Source organism: Cinclus cinclus, chromosome 23 (genome assembly GCF_963662255.1).
Source record: "Cinclus cinclus chromosome 23, bCinCin1.1, whole genome shotgun sequence".
Lineage (NCBI taxonomy): Eukaryota > Metazoa > Chordata > Aves > Passeriformes > Cinclidae > Cinclus > Cinclus cinclus.
Window position 1 is genome coordinate 8,117,941 of NC_085068.1, and position 21,717 is coordinate 8,139,657.

At 51.2% G+C, this 21,717-nt stretch overlaps 2 protein-coding genes across 3 annotated transcripts; both read right to left on the reverse strand.

The window, feature by feature from the left end:
- Window positions 1-151: 151 nt before the first annotated feature.
- LOC134052806 (solute carrier family 2, facilitated glucose transporter member 5-like) lies at window positions 152-9,670 on the reverse strand. 2 transcript variants are annotated; one of them, XM_062507476.1, is made up of 13 exons: window positions 9,663-9,670; window positions 8,191-8,233; window positions 6,569-6,667; window positions 6,086-6,246; window positions 5,451-5,575; window positions 3,486-3,638; window positions 3,278-3,403; window positions 2,746-2,933; window positions 2,274-2,384; window positions 1,897-1,998; window positions 1,448-1,523; window positions 1,010-1,137; window positions 152-379 (listed from the first exon to the last, which is right to left on the reverse strand). In XM_062507476.1, the coding sequence occupies exons 1-13, from the start codon at window positions 9,668-9,670 to the stop codon at window positions 152-154; spliced, it is 1,548 nt and encodes a 515-aa protein (XP_062363460.1). The 2 variants fall into 2 exon arrangements, with proteins under 2 accessions (XP_062363460.1, XP_062363459.1); XM_062507475.1 differs by lacking the exon at window positions 9,663-9,670 and having other exon boundaries at window positions 8,191-8,247.
- A 1,142-nt stretch (window positions 9,671-10,812) lies between these two features.
- On the reverse strand, window positions 10,813-21,062 carry GPR157 (G protein-coupled receptor 157). Its single transcript, XM_062507477.1, has 5 exons — window positions 20,686-21,062; window positions 15,373-15,586; window positions 13,995-14,189; window positions 13,210-13,502; window positions 10,813-11,473 (listed from the first exon to the last, which is right to left on the reverse strand). The coding sequence occupies exons 1-4, from the start codon at window positions 21,060-21,062 to the stop codon at window positions 13,245-13,247; spliced, it is 1,044 nt and encodes a 347-aa protein (XP_062363461.1). The 3' UTR covers window positions 10,813-11,473; window positions 13,210-13,244.
- Window positions 21,063-21,717: the final 655 nt, after the last annotated feature.

Below are 21,717 nucleotides of genomic sequence, written 5' to 3' on the forward strand. Positions count from 1 at the left end.
GCAGCATTAAGCTTGCAGTTGGATTTGATCTTAAATGTCTTTTCCAGCCTTAACAGTTCCGTGATGGAACACAATCAGATCAGCATCAAAGGAGGAATCCTTGTATTTGTTTTCCTGCTGGACAGATCCTGTCAGGCCAAGCACAGCTGGCTCACATCTGACTGCTGGAGAGTGCCTTCTTCTCCTCCTGCTTGCCCAGGGGGTAGGAATCTTTAAGCTCTTTGCTTTCCTGAATCTCCACTTTGTTCCTCTTGGCCATGATCCTGTTGATTTCCATGAAGGTTTTATTCTTGGTCTCAGGAACAACAAAGAAGACGTAAACCATGGTGGCGACGCAGATGGCACAGAAGATGAGGAAGCTGTAGGGCCCCAGCCCAGCCTGGGGCAGTGACAGGAGAGAGCAGGGGTCAGGGCAACATTCCAGCTGGGATTTACCTGCCCTGGATGTGCTGCACCCTGCACTGGCTACAGAAAATGCAGCCACAGTCTGGTGCTCGTATTTAAAGCCGAACAACTCAAAGTTGGGGTGGTTTTAGATTCTGTATTCTCAAACCACCACCACAGGTTTATTGCAAACTCACTGGGAAAGGAGGCTGAGGGTCTGCTCCATGACTGAAACAAAACTCAGCATCTGCCTTTGCACAGGTGACAGTCAGGGACCGCAGCAGTTTCTGGGTCAATGCTGCTGGGGGCACCCTGATTTCAGAAGCTAAGATTGTCCCCCCGAGGCATATCCTGCAGTGCAAGATGGGGAATTTGCCATCTTTTCCAAGCTCCTGAGCTCAGGATGAGACCTGGCAATCAAACTGCTTTCTTTTAAAGCCTGTGCAACAGCCAGGTGTGATGAGAAAATGCTGAGGAACATCAGCTCCTTGCCCTTTACACAATCCCACACACAGGTTTCGAGAACCAACAAGTGCATTTACAGCTCCTCAAAGCCTGTCTGTAAGAACACAGTGGCGAAGAGGCTGATTTCCAGCCCAAGTTTTGCCCTGTGTTGGGTTCTTACCTCCATGTAGAGGAAGACCAGCCCCACGGTGAAGTTGCTCAGCCAGTGCACAGAGCCCCCCACCATGAACGCCGCGGGTCGGGACGACTGCAGGAACATCTCTGTGATCATCACAGCAGGAATGGGACCTGCAAGGCAGCCACAGCTGAGGGAATCCCAAAGGCAATCCCCTCACTCTGAATTCCTAATTAAACTGCTCATTTCTGTGGCAGACAGTGTTTTCTAACTATCAGCGTTTAGGAGCACCCAGTAAATCAAACAAGGATTAAATTTAAAGAAAAAAACGGGGCACTTAAATGACTTGCACAGGGCATGGCCACACAGAGATGAAATTCAGCCTCCCTGGATGAGCTGCACAAAGGCTTTGGTTGGAAACTGAGCATAACAGCTGGCTTTACCCAGCTTGTGAGGGAGACTGGGCAGACTGGTGGCACTTACTGGGTCCGATGGCGTGTCCAATGATGTAGGCAATGACACAGACTATGCTGAGGTAGGACATCCAGGAGACAGTGGTCTGTGAGGATCGAAGCACAGGTTAGATGTGGTTCCTGTCTGGACATCACCAGCACACTCAGGGCACTGTTCACAGTGAGATTTGGAGGCATTTAAAGGCAGGTCCATAATTAGACACAGAAAGCAGAAAGCCTGGGTATGATTCTTGCTGCCAAAGAGCTGCAGCAGGAACTGGGAACGTGACATCCTGGGAGAGCATTCAGACAAGCAGGATCGCAGCTTTTCCTGGCTTTCTTTAAGGCAGATATACAACAGAGACCTTTCATGCTGTCCCCTCCTCCCCAAGGTGTAGAAGCATCCTCAAAATATTCCAATGCCTGTTCCCTATAAAGCCCAGAAATCATGGCAAGACCACCTGAGCCATTCATACACACCTGGAGATTGAGGGCCAGAGTTAAGATTGCACAGGAGGCAGAGCACAGCAAAAAGCCAGCCAGGAGAAGGATCCTCCTCCCCAGGGATTCCACAATGAAAACCTGGAAAAGGCAGGAGAGGGGAGAGGGGGAGACACCAGGAATTATTGCAGATGTTTTTGTCCAAGGGACACCACAAGGCATCTGTCAAGGAAAGCATCTCCCAGTGTGTGCAAATAACGCTCTAGTGGGAAGGTTTTTGGGCTGAGATGGTCTCTAAGGTCCCTTCCAACCCAAACCATTCTGTGACTGTAGGATTCCATGAGCACAGCCTAAGCTGAACAGGGGGAGGGGAGACTGGGCAAGTCAGAACTCAGAGAGCCCCAGCACAAACTTACAGCCAGCAAAGTCATGACGACGTTGATGGCACCTATGGACACGGTGACATACTGGATGCTGCTGCTCTGCACTCCTGCTGACTCGAAGATTCTGTCTGCGTAGTAGAACACCTGCAGCACAACCACAGCTGGGTTAGAACCTGGCCCAAGGCAGAATGTGGGAATCTCCCTTCTGGCTGCTTTAAATCCTGGCACCGGTGCACAGAAGCCCGAGGATGGAATTTGCCCATTTCTGGAGACATTGGTGTTTGGATCTGGGCACAAGCACTTCACTCTAAAATCATTCCAGTTATCATTAACAGGGCAGCTGACCCTGTACCTTGTCCATGGATTTGGTACTGGCCAGGGCTGACTCACCCCAGTGTCCTGGGTGAAGGGGCACTCCCAGGTTTCTCCCCTGTGCCAGCACTGCCCCCATCTCCCCCTCGGGAGCTGCACCCCCTGTTTGCACTCCCTGGCCTTCCCCACTCACCCCATTGACCCCCGAGAGCTGCTGGCCTGCCATCATGACAATGATGGAGATGAGCTGCCACCTCAGGCCCCTGAAGGTGAACAGGCTGAGCACAGAGAACTGCCCCTCTTCCTTCTCTGACTGATCCTCCTGGTACATCTCCTGGATCTCATCATCCACGTCCTCCCGGCCCCTCAGCCTCTGCAGAGCTGGTGGGGAGAGCAGGGGAGTTGGATTACACAGATTACACAGGATTACACAGAGTTGTGCTGCTTCAGACCAAGACACAGCAATGTGTGACCCTGGGCAGCAGGGCTCCCATGCTGGGCACCTGGGGACCCACCCACACAGGGAAAGGAGCAGAGTTCTGAGAATTCCACCCACCAGCAGCACAGCAGTGCAGAGTTTCACACTCTGGTGCTGTCAGCCGTGTCCCACAGGCAGACCCATCCCATCCCATCCCATCCCATCCCATCCCATCCCATCCCATCCCATCCCATCCCATCCCATCCCATCCCATCCCATCCCATCCCATCCCATCCCAGGGCTGTACCTCTCCGTGCCTGCTCCTCGTTGCCTTTTTGGATGAGCAGGTACCTGGGGCTCTCAGGGAAGAAGGGCAGTGTCAGGAGCTGAATCAGGGATGGGATGCCAGTGAGCCCCAGCAGCACAGGCCACCCTGCAGCAAGGCCACAGGACATCAGCTGAGAGAAATCCTCCCCCTGTGGAGCCCACAGAGAGGTCCTGAGCCAGAGCTTTACCTGTAGCATTCCCAAGGATGCTGTTGAGACCAAGGATCTGAGCTGCAAGGATGCCAATGGTGATGAAGAGCTGTGGGACCACCCCAATAGCTCCTCTCAGGTTTTTGGGGGACATTTCCCCAAGGAACATGGGAACCACATTGGAAGCCAGACCTAGAAGTTAAGAGAACAGTGTTAGACATGCAGCTCAACCTTCAGCAAGCTGCTGATTTCCCATGGGAAACAAAAGAGATTCCTGGTGAACCACAGGATGTGCAGAAACTCCACACTCTAACCCTTCTGCTTTGGGTGTCTGGGTTATCAGCTGCTGGGCAGCAAAGCATTTTTGGAGTCTGACAGGATTAGCAGGAGCCTGCCTTGCCTACAGAGCCAGCAGAAGATTTGTGGGTGTCTTGGCTTAAGTGTTCAGTGCTCCTCCTCCTAAAAAAAAACCAGCTTTCTTCCAGCAGGCTCTGCCATGAACAGTACAAGACACACAAATAAAAATTGTTCTGCTTCAGGTTTGGAAACAAACTCCAAGTATGAGAGAGGAACTTTTGCTTCCTTGAAAACAAGAAGAGAAATCAGTATCCAAACATGCTGATGTGAAAGTGGAAGGAAATGACTTTGTGTCAGCTTTTAAAAATTCCCTGCTCAGTAATGCTGTGCTGAGAGAGAGCTTTGCTGGTCTGAGATGTCTTGCAGGTGGCTTGCTGGAATAGGTATTTATGCTCTAATAAGGACACCAGGGACATGGGTTATTTTTAGGAACATTCTAGGGCTGCCCCACAGTGACCCCAGCGAGCTGCCAGCTCCTGTGCTTATGCTGAAAATCCTGGCAGCTCCCAAACTCCTGGAATCAAATGACCACAGGGGACTCTTATCTAACATTTCTAGAGTCCCTAGGCTTCAGGAACTGGGTTTTACAAAGGTGATCAGGCTGATATTAGAAAGCTTCAAGGCCTGAAAGGTACAGAAACAAGTGCCACCAGTGCCAGAGGGTGACACTGGGATCCTCCCAGATCCTCCCCAGGCACAACACCCAAGTTCAGGCCAGGTCAGCCTGAGAAGGACAATCCAGGGAAGCCAGGCTGGATTTGTCTGTTGGTTATAAATAACTGGAAAGATGGATCACATTTAACAAGACCCTTAGCATTTATTCCAAGCTCTAGTGCTGAGAGCAGCTGCCAGGTTTAAGGGAATCAAAAGCCAAAAAACCTCCATTAGATTAAAAAAAAGAGAAAAAAAGAAAAAGGAAAACAAGAAACTGGCTTGGGAAAGCAACTTGAATTACAGTTGGTGAGCTAAGGCAGGAAATTTGTTTTTACAAGCTATCCCAGCTCATTAACAAACCATGGAGTGTGCCAGTCTCACCAGCCCAAAGCCAATTAACTGAGCCTAAATGCTCTTAGGACCCTTATAGACCTGGCTGTGCTCGGGGTACCCAGCATGGCTCTGTTCTTTTCCTGCTGCTCCAATAAAGCCACTGACAGCAGGGACAAACAGATATCCTTGTCTTCCCTCTACCTCTGCAGGAAATCCAGTGGCTCTGAGCCCTTTGCTGTCCCTTTTAACATTTCTTTTCTCCTGCAGGAAGAACAGTCAGTTCCAGAACTGGATTATTGGATCTGGCAATGCTTTTGATGGATTATTCTGGTCATGTTAAAAAGGAAAGAAGTACACTATCTGCTTTGAGTTGTCTAGGAAAGCAGATTATCCTCAGCAGGTTTGCTGGGGTGGGAGCTGCAGTGCCCAGCAGATGTTTATTGCTGCATTTACAGACACAGATCTCCTCCCTACAGCTTAAATTCCAGTCCCAGGGCCATTATCTCCCAAAGATCTTTAGTACTTCTGCACCAGGCTAAAGCACAGCCTTGTCATACAAGATTCTAAAGTGTGCTACCTGTGAAAGCATCTGTTGGGAGAATAAAACACCTTTACACAGCCAAAGAAATATTTATTGCTCTCCCTCTACCATCCACTTACCAGCAAATATTCCCATGACAACACGGGAAAGGATGATTACTTCAAAGGTTTTTGCCAGCTCTGAGGTTCCCATAAGGATTGCAGCAGTGATGGAAAAGAGGTTATTTATCAGCAAAGTGCCCTTTCTACAAAGTAACAGGAAAAGAAAAAGAGACAAGATTCAGTTGGGCATTTCTGAGTTGCAGATAGATCCCCTCTGTGTCATGCTGTCCAAAACTCAAATGAATTATTGTGCCAAACACTGGTCAAGCAGGAAAAGGCAAATTGCCACACTTCTCCTGCAGGTAATGAGGGCTTCCAGAGAGAAGAGAAGTTTCTCAGGAAAGCTGAGCAGCAGCAGCAGCAGCTGGGCCTGATCTGAGATCTCAGGTCTTTCCTTCATCCCTGCTCTGCCTGGCTCAGTGCCCAGCCCACAGCCCAGCCTTGGCCATACCAGAACCACAAAAATTCCTCCAGGCTGAGGAGACAACATCAGCTCTCCCTCATCCCCCCTGCCTCAGCCTCCAGGTGTGGGGGGAATTTCAGGCTGCTCGAGGGCTGGGCAAGGTGGAGCCACCATGAGATAAACCTGAGGAGATAAGCAGAGTTATCTGCTCCCAAAGCAGGGCAGGAGCTCAGGTACTGCTCTCACTCACCGGCCACAGTTGTTGACCATTGGCCACACCATGAGTGACCCAAAGAGGCCACCCAGAGGGAACATGGACACGGTGAGAGACCAGAGCAGAGTCTGGAAGCTGCTGTCCATGGGCACTCCAGTCCTGTCCAGGTAGGTTCTGTTGTAAAACTCATGCATGTACTGGAATAAAGCACAAAGCAGATTCAGCACAGTGAGGACAATTTTCGTTGTACTGTTAAGGTACAATGTAAAGCTCTGCCATAAAGCCCTGCTATAAAACAAATGTCCTGATAAAAAAATCCAGAAATGGATGAGCTGGGGAATGGATGCAAAAGAGGGATGGAGAACTGTTCCTACAGGTTGTCTTTCCCTTTAGGATGTGCCTGGTTCCTGGAGGGGGAGGCACCCCAGAGCTCATCTGGGCACAAAGTAAATTTAATTTACTCCATGTTTCATCTGCCTTGCTCTGCTCTAACCCTGCTCCCAGCCTGGGGACACTCACTAGGGCAGGAGAGTTGATCACAGACACGTTGTAGCCATACTGGAAGGAAGATCCAAAGGCAGAAATCAGAGCTACCAGGGCCAGGGGAAGCGTCATTTTCTGCAGAGAGAAATGGAAAAAAAAAAAAAAAAGAACTTTGGAAGTGAGTCTGGCTTTTAGGCTTTAATAATATTCAGTAAAAATAAAGAAATACCCAAAGTCTTGCTTTCTGTGTTTTTCCCTTCATTTTGGTGCATATAAAAGCCCAGTGGGTTGTTTCCATTACAACTCATTTTGTTCTGCTTGCTATGCCCACAGTCATCAGAGTAATTCACTTTGCTTTGCTGGTATTGATGAATCATTTGGATGATTAATTTTTTCAAGTTACCATTCTTAAAACACCACCCTTCAGGGAAAAGGGTTGTATGCAATTATTCTTTTCCAATGTGCAAATTGGGCAGTGGAATAACACAGGATATTGGCAGAGGAAAGGTTTAAAAAGAAGTGATTTTTGCATCAAGTGGCAAAAATCCCTTTCCTGTTAATTTTTCTTCCTCTGCATTTTGGCATAGAGATATTTATGGATCTGACTGATTACCACTGAAGCAAATTAGAACTGACCCAAGCCCAGAGAGGGTTGAAGGGTACAAGACTGTACTTTGCACTACAACAGAGGAGGGGAGTTGCCATCTGGAGCAGGATCTGCTGCCCACCCTGTTGTGGGCACACATTCCTCAGTGTCAAAAACATCCAAAACAACTTTCCCCAGCAGTTCAGCTGCTGTGCAGCCCCCGGGCTGTGTTGACAGAGCTGGGTTGTTGGGGTTTTGTTTGGCTGGGTTTTATAGCTCACTAATGCAGCTCACTGCTGCTACATCAATAAAGCCATTCCTCATTTTCATCTTGTTTGATGCCACCTTCACCAGCCTTAATGGTCTTAATGTCTGCAAGATTTTCCTTCAGCTCAGGTCCCACATGAGGGCTCTGTCATTTCCCTAACTGAACATTTGTCCAAATAGCTGCTGGTGCTTCTTTCTATTCCTCAGAATCCCTAGCAGCTCAGCTCCAGGGATCTGCAGAGTTTAAGGTGTTACAGGAGATTGAAATTTAAGTCGATCTCAGCCTAAGGATCAGGAGGAAGCTGAGGCTTCCAGATCTGTTTTCTAGGAGGAGACTGCTGCCATCCTCTCATTGGTAATGAAAAGCAGCTGCCTTGCTCTCATTAACCAAATCCCAGGAGCTCAAAAGAGCCACTGGTGTTAATTATTGACATCCAGCACTTTCAGGGAAACCTCTGGCATTCCCCAGCAGTGCATTGTGCAAGACTCCCCAAATACTGCTGTGAAAGGCAGCCCCATCCAGAAGCATCTGCAGCCTAAAACTGACTAGAAAGCAGGAAAGCAGCTCACACACAGAAGGGGAAAGTCACACAGAAGGGGAAAGTCACACAGAAGTTATGGGGTGGGAGAGATGCAGACAAGCACAAGACTCAGTGCAACACTGCCCTGCAGGCAGACACAAACTGGGCTCAAGAATAGGAATGTCTCAGCCCAAAAGACCACGCTCTTTTCCTCTCTTTACAGGTACCCACCGACCCCCAGGGATTGTTCTGTCTCCTGTGGGAGCCTCACAGCCAACACTCACCCCCTTGGGACCCTCACTGCCCTCGGAGCTGTCCTGCTTCCCTCTGTTCACCTTCATGCTGGGGTGTGAACCACGGATGCTGAGCTCGGGTCCTTCCAGTCAAGGCAGCCACAGGGCATGGAAATGCTCTGCACAGAAAAAAACCCTCCCGTGACCCTCCCAAACCCATCCAGTGGACAGCAGGCTCCGTCAGCCAGGGCAAGGCACTGAGGCTGAACATCCCCTTCTCCTGCCCGGCTCCCCCATGGCTTCAATTTTGTTTTCTTTCAACTCTGTTGCCAGTGCCAGATGTTGTTTCACCAGATCCAGTCCCAACCAGAGGTGCTGCCCAGTGGCAGGGGGCACCAGGCTCACCCCCACCAAGGAGAAGGGACAAGGTCGGTAAAATGAACCCATCCCCCCGACCCCTGACACGGACAAGCAGAGTCCACAGAGCTGCAGCTCCCGGGCAGCTGTGGCCAGCACAGCTGGAGATGTCACCCGGCCACTGCAGCATCAGGGAACACGGGGAGCAGCCCTGGCAACAGAGAGGGTGTTTGCCCCGAGGCACAGCACTGCAGCTGCACCCAGTGACCCCCGCAGCCACCACGGGCACAGCTCTGGCCCTGGGCCATGCTGCTCTTTCCTACCTTGCAGGGAGCGGCTGCCTCAGGCACTGCTGCACTCCCCAGAGCTCATCCTCCCGGAGCTGTGGCTGCGACAGGGTCTCTTCCAAAGCCCTTTCCCTCTTCATGCAAGAGATGCACCACGTGCTGCTGGCTCTCTTATTGACCTCCTCTGTTACGGGACTGCTTTAGGAGCCCAGGACCTGGTTAATTATCCACCACAACTCTCCAGCTTATCAGAGAAATTCAAAGTTCATAAGCATCCCCGGCAGCCAGAGAAACTTGAAGCAAACCTCCTGTTTATTGGTTTGTCCATTTTTATCAGCCAGCTCAAAAGAAGGCATCTCTTGAGCAACACCTCTTTTTCACGCGTCACGCACGCGTTTCCTGGCTGGCTGCAGCATCGCCTCCTCCACGTGGAAGCAGCATGCCTCAAAGTAGGAAGAAGAACAGAGCCCTGCTGCTCTCACTGTGGTGGAATTTAGTCCCCAGATTCCTTGGCATTTATCTTTTATTGCATTTCTTTTCAGTGAACAGCCTGAAGGACACTGTTCCCAGGTATCTTGATGGGGATCACGTTCCTGTGTCACAGCTCCCGAGCCCACAGCTCACTCAGCAACTTGTGCTGTCCTCACCTTTACAGATCTTAAACCAAGAGGGAAAATTCTGCCCCAGAGCTGGGGAAACTGCAAAGAGAACAAATTTCCATCATGGATTTTCAGCCCTTTAAAGGGTCCCTCTGGGCTCTGACACTCAGCAAACACAGGGAAGGAGAATTCTCTCTCATGGTCTTTAAACTCTGTTCCTGAAGAAATAATCTTGAAACACACAGGAACAAAAGAGAACACATATGTTTGTCATCGAAACCCCTTCATCAGAGTAAATATTTGCTTATGGCAGCAGAAGAGTTGGAATATTTTCCAAACACAGCAAGAATGTGGTAACAACATCTCTAAGGTTGTAATTGGCACTGGGATGATCTTGGAAGAGGCTGGTGAAGGGAGACAGGATAGTAAATCAACTTCTTGGATTTTCAAAGCGATTGCAGGGGGTATGACATCTTCAGCAGCTGGGATCTGTTTGACTTGGCAAAGGACAGAGCCAGGAACGAGCAAAGAGATGATTTTATAGGCATTTTACAAGCACAATTTCCACTTCGGCTGCAGCACAGCCCAAGGTTTTACACCTGCTCTTCACCCCAGAGCATGTGTGCCTGGAGACTTGAACTCCACTCCGTGTCTCCTCTGCCCTCACCCAGCTCATGGTAAAGTTCCCCTGCACGTGTGCAGGGATTTATTTACTCTCAGCCTGATGATCTGTGCTCAAGGCTGGGTCCTATGAAACCCTGACATCTTTGGGCGGAAAAAAAAAATGATGAAAAGGGCAAACTTAAGTTTCCAGGACAGTAAATCTGCTGGAGAAGATTAGAGGTGAGCTCTAAAATGTGATGTTTGAGCAGGAGCTGGCAGCCAGCCCTGCTGCAGAATGCTCATTGCAATGCACACCCTGAGGAGACATCCCACAGAACAAATCCACAAGTGACACCTTCTCACCTGCATTTGGGGCAGGAATTGCATGTTCAGGCAGGGCTAATTCAATATTCTGGGACCCTGGGCTACCATGGAATTTTAGGTGAAACAAGGATTTAAGAAACAGATGATCTGCCTGAAAATAAGTCATACACAGACCCTGCTTTATCAGTTGTACAACCAGACAAGGAGAGGTAGATTTGGCACTCTGATCTCCAGCAATAGGAAAGGGCTGGATCCATAAGGACTCTGAAGGGAACAGCAGCAGAGCTGGGGCTCTGGAACCAAAAACCAGACAAGATCCTATTTTTACTGCACAAATGCAATGCTGGGCAATGTCCTGGTAAAGAAACAGAACTTTATTTTGTATAATTTTTGAGAAAATACTAAAAAAACAAACAAGTGAGGAGCTGTGACTAAGGTAATCTCCAAATGAGATTACCTGATCTCCAAATGGCACACAAAGGCCCATCCCCTCCCCAGTGTGATCCATCAGGCCCAAGGCACAGACAAAGCACAGGAGCTCAGAGCCAGGCACTGTCCTGCTGCTGGCAGGGGCTGTCCCTGCTGGAGCTGGGGGTACATCCCAAAATCCCTGAGCACTGAGGGAGCCTGCAGGGCTCTGGTTCCCCCAGGAGAACCCCCATGCTGCCACCACAAACCTAAACCTGACCCTAAACACCAAGGAGGAGGGATAAACCCTCCAGAGCACCATCCATCAGCACCACAAAATAAACACTGCTGTCCTTGTTCAAGGGAAGAACGGGAGCCAGGCTGGAGCTCTGGGGAAGGCTCACACACCACGACTGAAGCCCCTGCCCAGGACAGTCCTTCCAGCAGCTCCTGCAGCTTTCCTGTCCCCACAGCCTTTGTTCAGCTCAGAACTCACCAGGCATTGGCCTCTTTTCTATGAGAGACCCCAGACAAGTTTTAAGATTTGGAGGGGAGGGTGAGAGGAAGGAGGGGAGATAAACTGGAGCAGAGCTGAACACAAAGCGAGCACAGACTGTTCCAGAGCATCCTGACACAGCTGAGGAGCAGAGGCTGCAGTGTGGGAGTGAGAACGGGACCTCTCCAGGGCTCAGCCTCTCCAGCGCCGCTTTCCCCGGGCTGCAGCTCCCTCTGTGGGGCTGTGGCACCATCCCACACCTGCAGGAACGAGTGACAGTCACACCCCAGGGCTGTACAACCATCCCACACCTGCAGGAACGAGTGACAGTCACACCCCAGGGCTGTGGCACCATCCCACACCTGCAGGAACGAGTGACAGTCACACCCCAGGGCTGTACAACCATCCCACACCTGCAGGAACGAGTGACAGTCACACCCCAGGGCTGTACAACCATCCCACACCTGCAGGAACGAGTGACAGTCACACCCCAGGGCTGTACAACCATCCCACACCTGCAGGGACGAGTGACAGTCACACCCCAGGGCTGTACAACCATCCCACACCTGCAGGGACAGGGCACAGTCACACCCCAGGGCTGTGCCACCCCCCTGGAACTGCACAGAACAAGTGACAGTCACACTCCTGGAGCTGGAAATGTAACCCTGGCACATTTCTCCAAAAGCATTTCTCAGAGCTCTGTAATGGAAAAAGGCAACCTGACAATATGGAGTCTGTTTTGATTATTTTTGGTGCTGTTTTTCCTGCTGTTTTGTTTTCCCTCAAGCCAAGTTGGTGACAATTTCACTTTCTCTCTTCAGAGCTGGCTCACAAACAAAACTGAACACAGCATAATACTACATCTCATAAAATTTAAAAATTTCTATTCTACCTTTCTGCAAGAAGTTTAACACAGCTCCTCTTTCCAATCCTTTTGGGATTCACAAGAGGTTGAGCTATCAAAGTTGCTATTTAGTTCTCAGAAGTTTTTAAAAGCCTTTTGAAATGAGAAAAAAAACCTCTTGAAGTCATCTATGGCACAGATAAGATGCTTCCATCTACCCTTCAAAGACTCCAGGGAGGCTGAGGAGCAGAGCCATTCAGCAGCCCCATGAAATGGGCTCATGAGCTCTTGAGGACCCCCTGTGTTTACAGAGCCTGTGCACATTGGGGTTTAAATATACTAATATAATTATAAAATGAATGCCAAGGCTTCAGGAAAGAACAGGAGGCACCTCTGCCCACAGGACACTGTAGGACTTGGGGTACCAAACACCCAGTCTGTGCAGTACTGACAGAATGTGGGCACGTGGCATTTCACATGGAAAGAGTCACCAATTCCTCTTCAGTTCTGACTGGTGTCCTGCTCCTGTGGGCCAGCCAGCCCTGCAGTCCTGCAGCTCCTCCTTCTACAGGCTCGAGCAGCAGCTCAGGGGGAAGGGAGCAGAGCAGCTCTGTGAATGGTTTGGGAGCGTGATGGGGCTGCAGAGCCTGCAGGGAACCCCCAGAGCAGCAGCAGAACCCCCAGAGCAGCAGTAGAACCCCCTGTCACTGCTCCTCTCACTGTACCCCCTGTCACTGCTCCTCTCACTGTCCCCCCTGTCACTGTCCCCCCTGTCACTGTCCCCCCTGTCACTGTCCCCCATCACTGTCCCCCCTCTCACTGCCCCCTCTCACTGTCCCCCTGTCACTGTCCCCCCTGTCACTGCCCCCTGTCACTGCTCCTCTCACTGCCCCCTCTCACTGTCCCCCCTGCCACTGTCCCCCCTGTCACTGCCCCCTGTCACTGCCCCCCCTGTCACTGCTCCTCTCACTGCCCCCCCTGTCACTGCCCCCTGTCACTGTCCCCCCGTCACTGTCCCCCTGTCACTGCTCCTCTCACTGCCCCCTCTCACTGTCCCCCCTGTCACTGTCCCCCTGCCACTGTCCCCCCTCTCACTGTCCCCACCCCTCCCATGTGTGCACAGAGCAGTAAAGGCTCACTCTGGGGCTTTACCATGAGAGAAGGAATCAGCAGCAGCCAGGGGCAGCTCAGGTGCTGGAGAGCAGCAGCTTGGTCTGCTCAGGGCCGGGCACATCCTTGTCCTTGTCCTTGTCCTTGTCCTTGTCCTTGTCCTTGTCCTTGTGGGGCTGTGGGTGCTGCCAGGAGCTCTGGGAGCCCTGCACGGGCCAGGCCAGCTCGGCACAGTGGCCACAGCAGAGCAGGGACAGCAGCCTGGCCCGGACCACCCGTGTGCACAGCACAAACATGATGCAGTTGGCTCCTCCTTGGAACGTGTTCCCAATTCCCTGCAAAGGCAGGAGAGGAATCACCCAGGGCTGCTCAACCACAAGAAAAGAGCAAACACCGTGTCAGACCAGCTGCAGTACTGACACTCACCTACATTGAGAATAAGGAATTCAGAAAAATGAGCCTTTTTTCCCCCTCAAAAAAGCACCCAAAAGCAGACCAGGGGGCTGGCACTGGTGCAGGGCAGGAGCAGGCTGAGCCCTGCGGGAGGACAGACACCCAACATTGCAACATTCCAGTGGGAGCTGCTGTCCCTGCAGCAGCTGGTCCTGTCCATCCCTGCCAGGGCAGCTTTCCCTGCAGCCACTAGATGCTGCTGCTGCAGCTCCTGCTGCATTTCTCTGACCACTGCATCCCAGGCAGGGCTCACCTGATGCGAGCAGGTGTTCTTGCAACACTCCACCCCGCCAAAAAAGTGATTTTGGGAGCACCAAAGCCTTCTCTGCCCCCCCCAGGTGCCCCCTCGGATGCATTTCCCAGCAAACACTCACGTGCAGGACAACCAGGACAGAGTTCTGCACGGCAGGGGAGTTGCACAGGGTCAGGATGAAGCGCACCGTGCTCCAGATGCGGAGGAAGATGAAGATGATGGGGATGAGGATGAGTTTTTTGTCTGCAACGCTGGCCCGGGGCTGCAGGGCAGGAGCTCCCGGCAGGATGGGACGATACTCGGAGAGAGCAGCGTGCTGCAGGGAAAGAGCAGGGACAGGGCTGGGCAGAACCTGGGACACAGGAGAGCTGAAAAACCTGAGACACGGGACAGCTGAAAAACCTGAGACACGGGACAGCTCCGGGGCTTCAAACAGCCCCCGAGTCCTGCAGGGAGGGAGCAGGGCACAGTGAGGAGCAGCAGCTCACTCTGCCTTTGGGAACACTGACATTGCTGCTGCAGCCCAGCAGTGACAGTGCAGGAGGCTCCTGCGCTGCTCAGAACCCCAAAGCTGCCCTCAGCACTGCTCCCAGGAGTGGGGAGGGACAGCAGCGTGCCCAGGAGTGCCTGGCAGGGCCAGCTGGGGTTCCAGGAGGTCACACTGCTGTCTGTGCCCATGGCTGGGACACCGTGTCCTGCCTGGGGACGCTGACAGGCAGCAGCAAACCCTCCCTGCCTCCCCTTCCCTTCCTAGGACACTCTGAAAATTGCCTCGTTCTTCCAAATCATCTTCAGGATCCTGCCCTAACCAGGGCTGTGTTTATCCCCACCACAGCTTCCCCAAAGGCAGGGGCAGAAATTTCCAGAAGGACATCTACCCATACGTGGGGCTTTTTCCCCTAACACAGCTCAGAGAAAAGGAATCTCTGGATGCAGCTCCTTCTGCCACTCTCATCTGGATTTGTCTGTGATGCAAATGCTGCCCTAGATGCCTGGATCCTGTGTGCTCACAAGGAACAGCCACAACTGGAGCTCTGAATTCCAGAGCCCTGCGAGGACAGGGGGTCTCCTGTATGGTGCCCAAAGCCATCCAGTGCCTGGACTCCCAAATGGAGCTTTGAGCTGCCAGTAAAAAGAACATTCAGAAACACAAACTATAGCTGGAGACACTAAAAGGACTGAGGTTTGAGAATTCCAATCTTGGTACAAGTGGAACTGGAGAAAACTGATTAAAGCTGAATTTGTCCTTCACATTCTGTTTCAACTCTTACTGTATCATTTCCCTCATTAACACCCCACAACCCCTGCTCGTTTTCAAAGGGCTTTTACATTCTGCCTGTGCTAAGTCACTGTGTGATGGTGCTGCTGGATCAGGGCACTGCTTTGCCCAGGGCTGGGGACACTTGAGGCTGGTGCAGCAGCTCCTGCCCCTGCAGCTGCTGAACGAGGAGTGAAAAACGCAGGGCACGGGGGATGGAACCACCCAGAAAAATACTCACTGCTCTGTTAATGTGCTTCTTGATGAGGACGTAGAGCACTGGCAGGGTCACATAGGCCAGGATCTCCCAGACCTTCCCTGTCAGGAGCATCCACAGGAGCCGATCCTCAGCATCCAGGTTGACCCAGCACCAGCCCACAGAAACATTGGAGGCGTCGTAGCCAATCTTCTTCAGAGCCACGGCGGCCACCGTGATGGCCAGGGGGACACCCCAGCTAGGGGGGGACACACAGAGAATGAAAATAAGCCAAGAACAGCCTCAGCTGAGCCCCCCGGCCCTCAGGAAATGGTGTCAGAGCCAGGGATTCTCCCCCAGGCAGGGATTCCCCCCAGTGCTCATCCCAGAGCAGCAGCAGGTGAGGGGAAGTGGCCAAACAGGGCAGTGAATGAGCCAGGACTGCAAATCCCCCTCCTGGGGAGCCACTGGGGCCATGTGGAGCCCCAGTCCTGAGGGGCAGAGGTGCAGGGATGTGCTGCACTCTGAGCTGGCCTGCTCAGCACACTCAGGGTGCAGCCAGGACAGCAGGACCCATCCCAGCTCCTGCCCTTCTCCACTCCCTCCTGGACACAGGGAGCTGGAGGATTTGACAAGGCCAGGCCGTTGTAAAATGTGATTTTCCTGCAGGACCCAGCCAGATGACGCCAAACTTTCAGAGCACAAGCAGCCAAGTCTCCCCTCCTGATTCCAAAGTGAAATTCAGCACGCAAAGAAATCCGCTACTTCATTCTGTCAGTGGTTTAAGCGAAGGTGTAGTCAGGATTTTGGGAGCAAAAATGTAATTTCTGAAGAACAAAAAGCCAGGGAAAAGTACTGGTAGTAACAGCAAAAAGCTAAAAAAGCAAAGAGGAGCCACATTCACATAACTTGGACCTGTGACTTCTCACTTGACAGCAGAGGAAAATACAGGGAAGCATTTAGAAGAAAAATAATTGTGGTGACACATTTGAATTAAGTCACTCAGCAGCTTGGGCTGCCCACAAGAAACCATGAGGAAGAACAGGAAAATCCCACCAGCCCAAACAAAAATGACACCAGAGCAGTGCCCTGCTCCAGCTGAGTGTGTCACCCTGGAGGGAGGGACAGGGGCTCAGACTGAGCTGCCAGAACAACCCTCCTGCTCTGCCCAGGTGCAGAGAAAACAAATCCATGAATGTCTTGCTCTCTTACAGTCCTCCACTGACAGCCTGGAGCAGCTGCAGGGAGCATGGAAAGGATCTTGTCCCCCAAAATCAGACACCAGACTAGGTAGGCAAACAGCAGTTGCCTTGACCAGATTATCTGACACACCATACCCCAACTGTAGAATCAGAGATAATCCCATTATATCACATTTCAAAAATACCCCACTTCCTATGCTTAAACAATGTCTGGATTCACCTACTCACAAAAGAGACAAAAAATATAAATATACATATACATATACATATACATATACATATACATATACATATACATATACATATACATATACATATACATATACATATACATAATATTTTGACCCAACTCTTCAGCCCGTTTAGAACATTTTGTCTCAGGGTTCAGCTCGGAACAGGCAGTGCTAATCCAAGCCAGTGCTGTTATTTAAGGACAGTTGTGCTGCAGGAAGCCCTTCCCACTCTTGTTATCAGGGCAAACTTCTAAAAACATCCCAAATGTCACCACCACCATGAAAGTTTCCACACAATTCAGGAGTTACTTTGGTAAAACTGGCCATTTCTCAGAAAACAACTGCAAAGGCAAAGAGCTTCCCATCCTCAGCACTCCTGGCAGAACTGAGCACTAAGGCAAAGAATTTAAGAGAAATGGCACTTCCTTAGAAAAACCATGTAAAGGCACAAAGGCACCAACTAAAAGGAAGTGAATTAAGAAACTAATTTGCCTAAATAATGATCTTATCAGCCAGCTGAAACTGAAAGAGAATTAAGATAAAACCAGGTAAAAATATAGTTTGTGGATGTAAGACAGGGCAGCGTAAGTACAGACATAGAGAGGAATAACTCCCCACCAAGAAAGAACCTAAAACTGGTGAAAGGAAGAATAAAACTGCTGCATTAACAGGAATGTTACTTTTCACTGGAATAGCATTCTGGGATCAGATGGATATTTACCACTAACACCAAGCACAAGGATTACCAACAAAGGGAAATCTGAAAGGACCCAGGAAGGAATCCGACATTTCCCTGAACTTCAGCTCCATTTTAGCAGGCTGGAAAGGAGAACTGAGACTGGTGATTTGATTGCTCTTGAGAGCTCCTAAGTGACAGCCTCAGGAGGGCTGCCAAATGCCAAAGCTTTTACTGAACTAGCAGAAGGGAGGAACTGAAGAATCAGGACTCATCACCCAAGGTGTGTAAGAACTGGAATAAAAAGGATCCAAAAGAACAGAGAAGCAGAAATATTCCTCTGAGCCCTAAAGAACAATGATGTAGGCTGGACCTCTCCAAAGCACCCTTGGATGCAAAGTGTGGGAGAGAAGGGGAGGTGATTCCTCCTTCCTGTAAAAAGGCTGGAAATCCAACCTGCAAGACAGACACAACAGCTCATTCCTCCAATACTGCCCCTGCTAAACTATGAATAAAAACTCATCCAACCCAGCAGATCTTTGCACAGTCACACCAAAACAAGGCAAGGTGAGGACCCTTAGCTCCAGCAGTGCCCAGCTCGCCTTGCCCTGGTTTTCTGGGGTCAGATTGCTCAATAACCACATTTTGATTTATGCTGCACAGCTGCTTTTTCCTCCCTGGAGGCTCTCACAAGCAGGTGATTCGCTGTCACCTGCCTGCACAGGTTAGACAAGGAGCCATCCTGCCAAGGCAGCTCCTTCTGGGGACAGCAATTGTTACTCTGTAAGGAGGGAAAAATCAGGATATCCCAGGCAGGTCCAGGAAGGAGGTCTGAGCACACATTGTAACCAGAACTCCAAATCTGCCCCAAATCCATGGTGCAGGAGGCAGCCCCTGAAGGATTGAGACGAGCAATGCAGCAGAGCATGAAAGGACCCCATGTATATTCCATGGACATAAATATATATACACATGGTTATAAATGTGAACATATATATATATATATATAAACACACACACACATATATATAAGCATGCATATGTTACAGATTTTTTAAAAATAAGTGTATGTGTGGTTATAATGATCTGCACAGCCTGAAAACCCTTCAAATGTCATCAGCAACAAAAGCCAAGCAGGAAACAATCCCAAGGTGGGTTCTGTCTGTCTGGACCAACTTCTTTCCCAACAAAGGTGATGCTTTCCAAGCAGATGATACCTGACACTTGGAAATTCAGAAGCAGTGAGGCAGCCTGCTCATTTGCACGCTGGATGCCAGAACTCACATTTTGCAGCTACGTAAGTGTTTCCAAAGCTGACTGTAGGCTTGTTTTCAAAGCTCCTCTGAGCTCAACAAGTTTAAAACCAAAGCACAGGCTGCAGCTATCCAGCCCAGAATTGGTGGATGTGTTCCCACAGGAATCCCTGTGGCACAAACCTGTCTGACAGGTTTGATCCTCTGTGAACATCCTGATTCCCTCAGGAAAATGCTGGGTTCTGACTTCCAACATATATTTAGTCAGCTCCATCTCCAAGCATTATGTCCAGGATTTTATTTCTCAGGTAAATACCAAAGTGCAAGGAAGGAAAGCAGGGTGATGTGTCACGAGGGGATGGGCAGAGAACACGTCCTCACTTCTTTTCTCCGGCTTTTCAGACAGATCATAAAGCACAAGCAGCTTTACAGGAGGCATTTACAAAGCAGAACCTCATCACAGGTGCTCAATAGCCTTTAAAAAGAGCAAATGGTGCTGATCAGTACCAAGGACTGAAGGTTCCATTTCATTTTTATTGTAAAGAACCGAAAATAAACCAAACAAATTCACCCAGAAGCAGCTCAATTTGAGCATCTCTCCCTCTGTGTAACGGGTTAGAGCAACCTCCCAGGATTTTTACAGTTTTTAGAGAGCGCACAGATTGCAGCCAGCTCTGTTTCAGTGGCTCTGTTTCTCTCCACACTTGGTAGCTGAGAAAGCTGAGGAGCATTAAACCAGATGGAGAAACTGAAGTACAGACAAAAGCCACACAAGCAATTAGCAGACGGGAAAATTACAAATAGGCCAGATTTGCCTGAGCTCTTTGATTGTGCCTGATGGAGCCAGAAGCCCACGAAGGAGCCAGACTTGTTTTTTTTACATCCATTAAGCAACACGTGGCTCTTTCCCAGCACCCCGTCCTCACCACAGCTCTCAGAGCGCCACTCTCTATTTCCCCAAGATGAAATAACACAAATACTCCTCCAGTGCATCTTGTCTGACCTGAGCAGCACCCCGGTGTGCCCAGGGCCATGTGCAGCCCCTCAGCTCCTCACACAGCCCCTGCTCCGGCAGCAACCACAGCAGGCAGGGCAGCAGCTGAGCTTCCTCCCTGGCTCATCCTCACCTGGACTCAGCTCGACTGCAATCACCTGCCACACGATGCTGTTTGAAACTAAAAGGTGACAAGTATTTCACCAAGAAACCAAAGAAAATTCTCTACTTGTCCCGAGGGCTTTTTTTTTTTTTTTTCCTTTTAAACCAGATCACTCCTCTTATAATTTATTGCAAAAGCTTGGCAACACGGGGGACTAAAGGATCACTCTTTTGCTCAGCACATGATTCCACAAGCTCCAGTTGCATAATGAAAGCTTTTAGTAAACATGATGTGGAAAATCAGTGCCCTAAATAGCAGAAACTGAGACATAAAGCTGCACTGTGGTCTGGTCTGTCCTGCTTTCAATTAAACATACCAAAACAACCTTCAGAGTGCTCCTCTAGCAGTTTCATCACTTGTGGACAACGTTCTGCTACCAGCATGGAATTACAGCAACCTGCCTGGGCAGAGGGGAAGGATCCACAGACCAGGATCACAGGTGGAAGGTGGGGACCCATGGAGACAGATCCCAAACACGGCAGCTTGTGCAGCAGCAGGCAGGTATCACAGACATAAGGTTTGTAAAACTATTTCTAGAACCTCCGAGCAGACTGGAGGGAAAGCAGAAGCCATGATTTTCAGTCATTACAACTTGCCAGAGATTCTTCTAAGAGACCTTGAACCAAAAAAAACCCCAACTCTTCCACATCTCCAGCTCTTCGCTTGGGAAGGGAAAGGGGGAACGAGCAGGGTGGGTTAGTTAAAAGACAGCAAAATCCCCGTTTAGAAGGAATTTGAGGGGGAGAAGAGAAGCACAGAGACTCAAGTGACACCTGAGGCTCCATCCCGAGCAGAGCACAGCAGGGCTGGGGGTGCCTGGGGTCACACAGCACCCACCTCACGGCGTGGAAGCCCCAGAGCAAGCCCGAGCCCGTGGGCGAGCCCCTGACGATGGTCAGGTACAGGTAGAGGGCGATGGCCATGGTCCAGAAGAAGGAGCTGGTGTTGGCGAAGGTGGACAGGGCTCCCTGCAGCACGCAGTCCCACGAGGAGCGCTCGAAGTCCCGCAGCACCCCGTAGAAGTAGGAGAGAGCCGAGAGCAGGTCGGCCAGGGACAGGTAGAGCAGCAGCTGCCGAGGCCGAGTCCGCAGCTCCGGCCACTGAGCGTGGGTGCAGAGCAGCAGAGCCGAGCCCAGGCAGGACAGACAGCAGGACAGCAGCACTGCCCACCGCTCTGCTGCGAACAGCGGCGTGGGGGGCAGAGGGGGCGACATGGCCCGGGGACACACAGGGGACACGGGGGACACACAGGGGAACAGAGAGGGGACGCACCAGGGGACGGCGAGGGGACACGGGGGACAGAGAGGGGACAGCAGGGACAGAGAGGGGACACACAGGGGAGAGCAAGGGGACACAGGGGAACAGAGAGGGGACACACAGGGGACAGCGAGGGGACACAGGGGAACAGAGAGGGGACACAGGGGAACAGAGAGGGGACACACAGGGGACAGAGGGGGGACACACAGGGGACAGCGAGGGGACACAGGGGAACAGAGAGGGGACACACAGGGAACAGAGAGGGGACACACAGGGAACAGAGAGGGGACACAATCACAGGGGACGGGGGGGACAGAGAGGGGACACACAGCGGGGAGAGGGAGGTGACAAAGGAGACAGAGAGGGGACAGCGGGGACAGGGAGGGGACAGAGGGGATGCACCCCGTAGGGAGCGGCTCGCTTTGGCCGGAGCCGGCACCGGCCGGGACTCAGCGGAGGAGCCCCGGGAGGAGCCCCGGGAGCGGCGGGGCCCGGCCCGCCCCCGCTGTCATGTGAGACCGGGCCGGCCCCCCCTGCCCCGGGGGAACACCGCCGGGACCGGACCGGGACAGGGATCAGGGATCGGGACCGGGATCGGGACAGCGACAGGGA

Bases quoted from the DNA above. Each gene is read 5' to 3' on its own strand.
- GPR157 (XM_062507477.1), bottom strand. From the start codon at position 21,062: ATGTCGCCCCCTCTGCCCCCCACGCCGCTGTTCGCAGCAGAGCGGTGG. The intron at 14,190-15,372 runs GTGAGTATTTTT...CTTTCCCTGCAG, and splicing joins AGAAGCACATTAACAGAGCA to CACGCTGCTCTCTCCGAGTA. The intron at 13,503-13,994 runs GTGAGTGTTTGC...CTGCCTTTGCAG, and splicing joins CTGTCCTGGTTGTCCTGCAC to GGAATTGGGAACACGTTCCA.
- LOC134052806 (XM_062507475.1), bottom strand. From the start codon at position 8,247: ATGAAGGTGAACAGAGGGAAGCAGGACAGCTCCGAGGGCAGTGAGGGT. The intron at 5,576-6,085 runs GTGAGTGAGAGC...GTTACTTTGTAG, and splicing joins ATGGTCAACAACTGTGGCCG to AAAGGGCACTTTGCTGATAA. The intron at 1,524-1,896 runs GTGTGTATGAAT...CGATCCTCACAG, and splicing joins CTCTGGCCCTCAATCTCCAG to ACCACTGTCTCCTGGATGTC.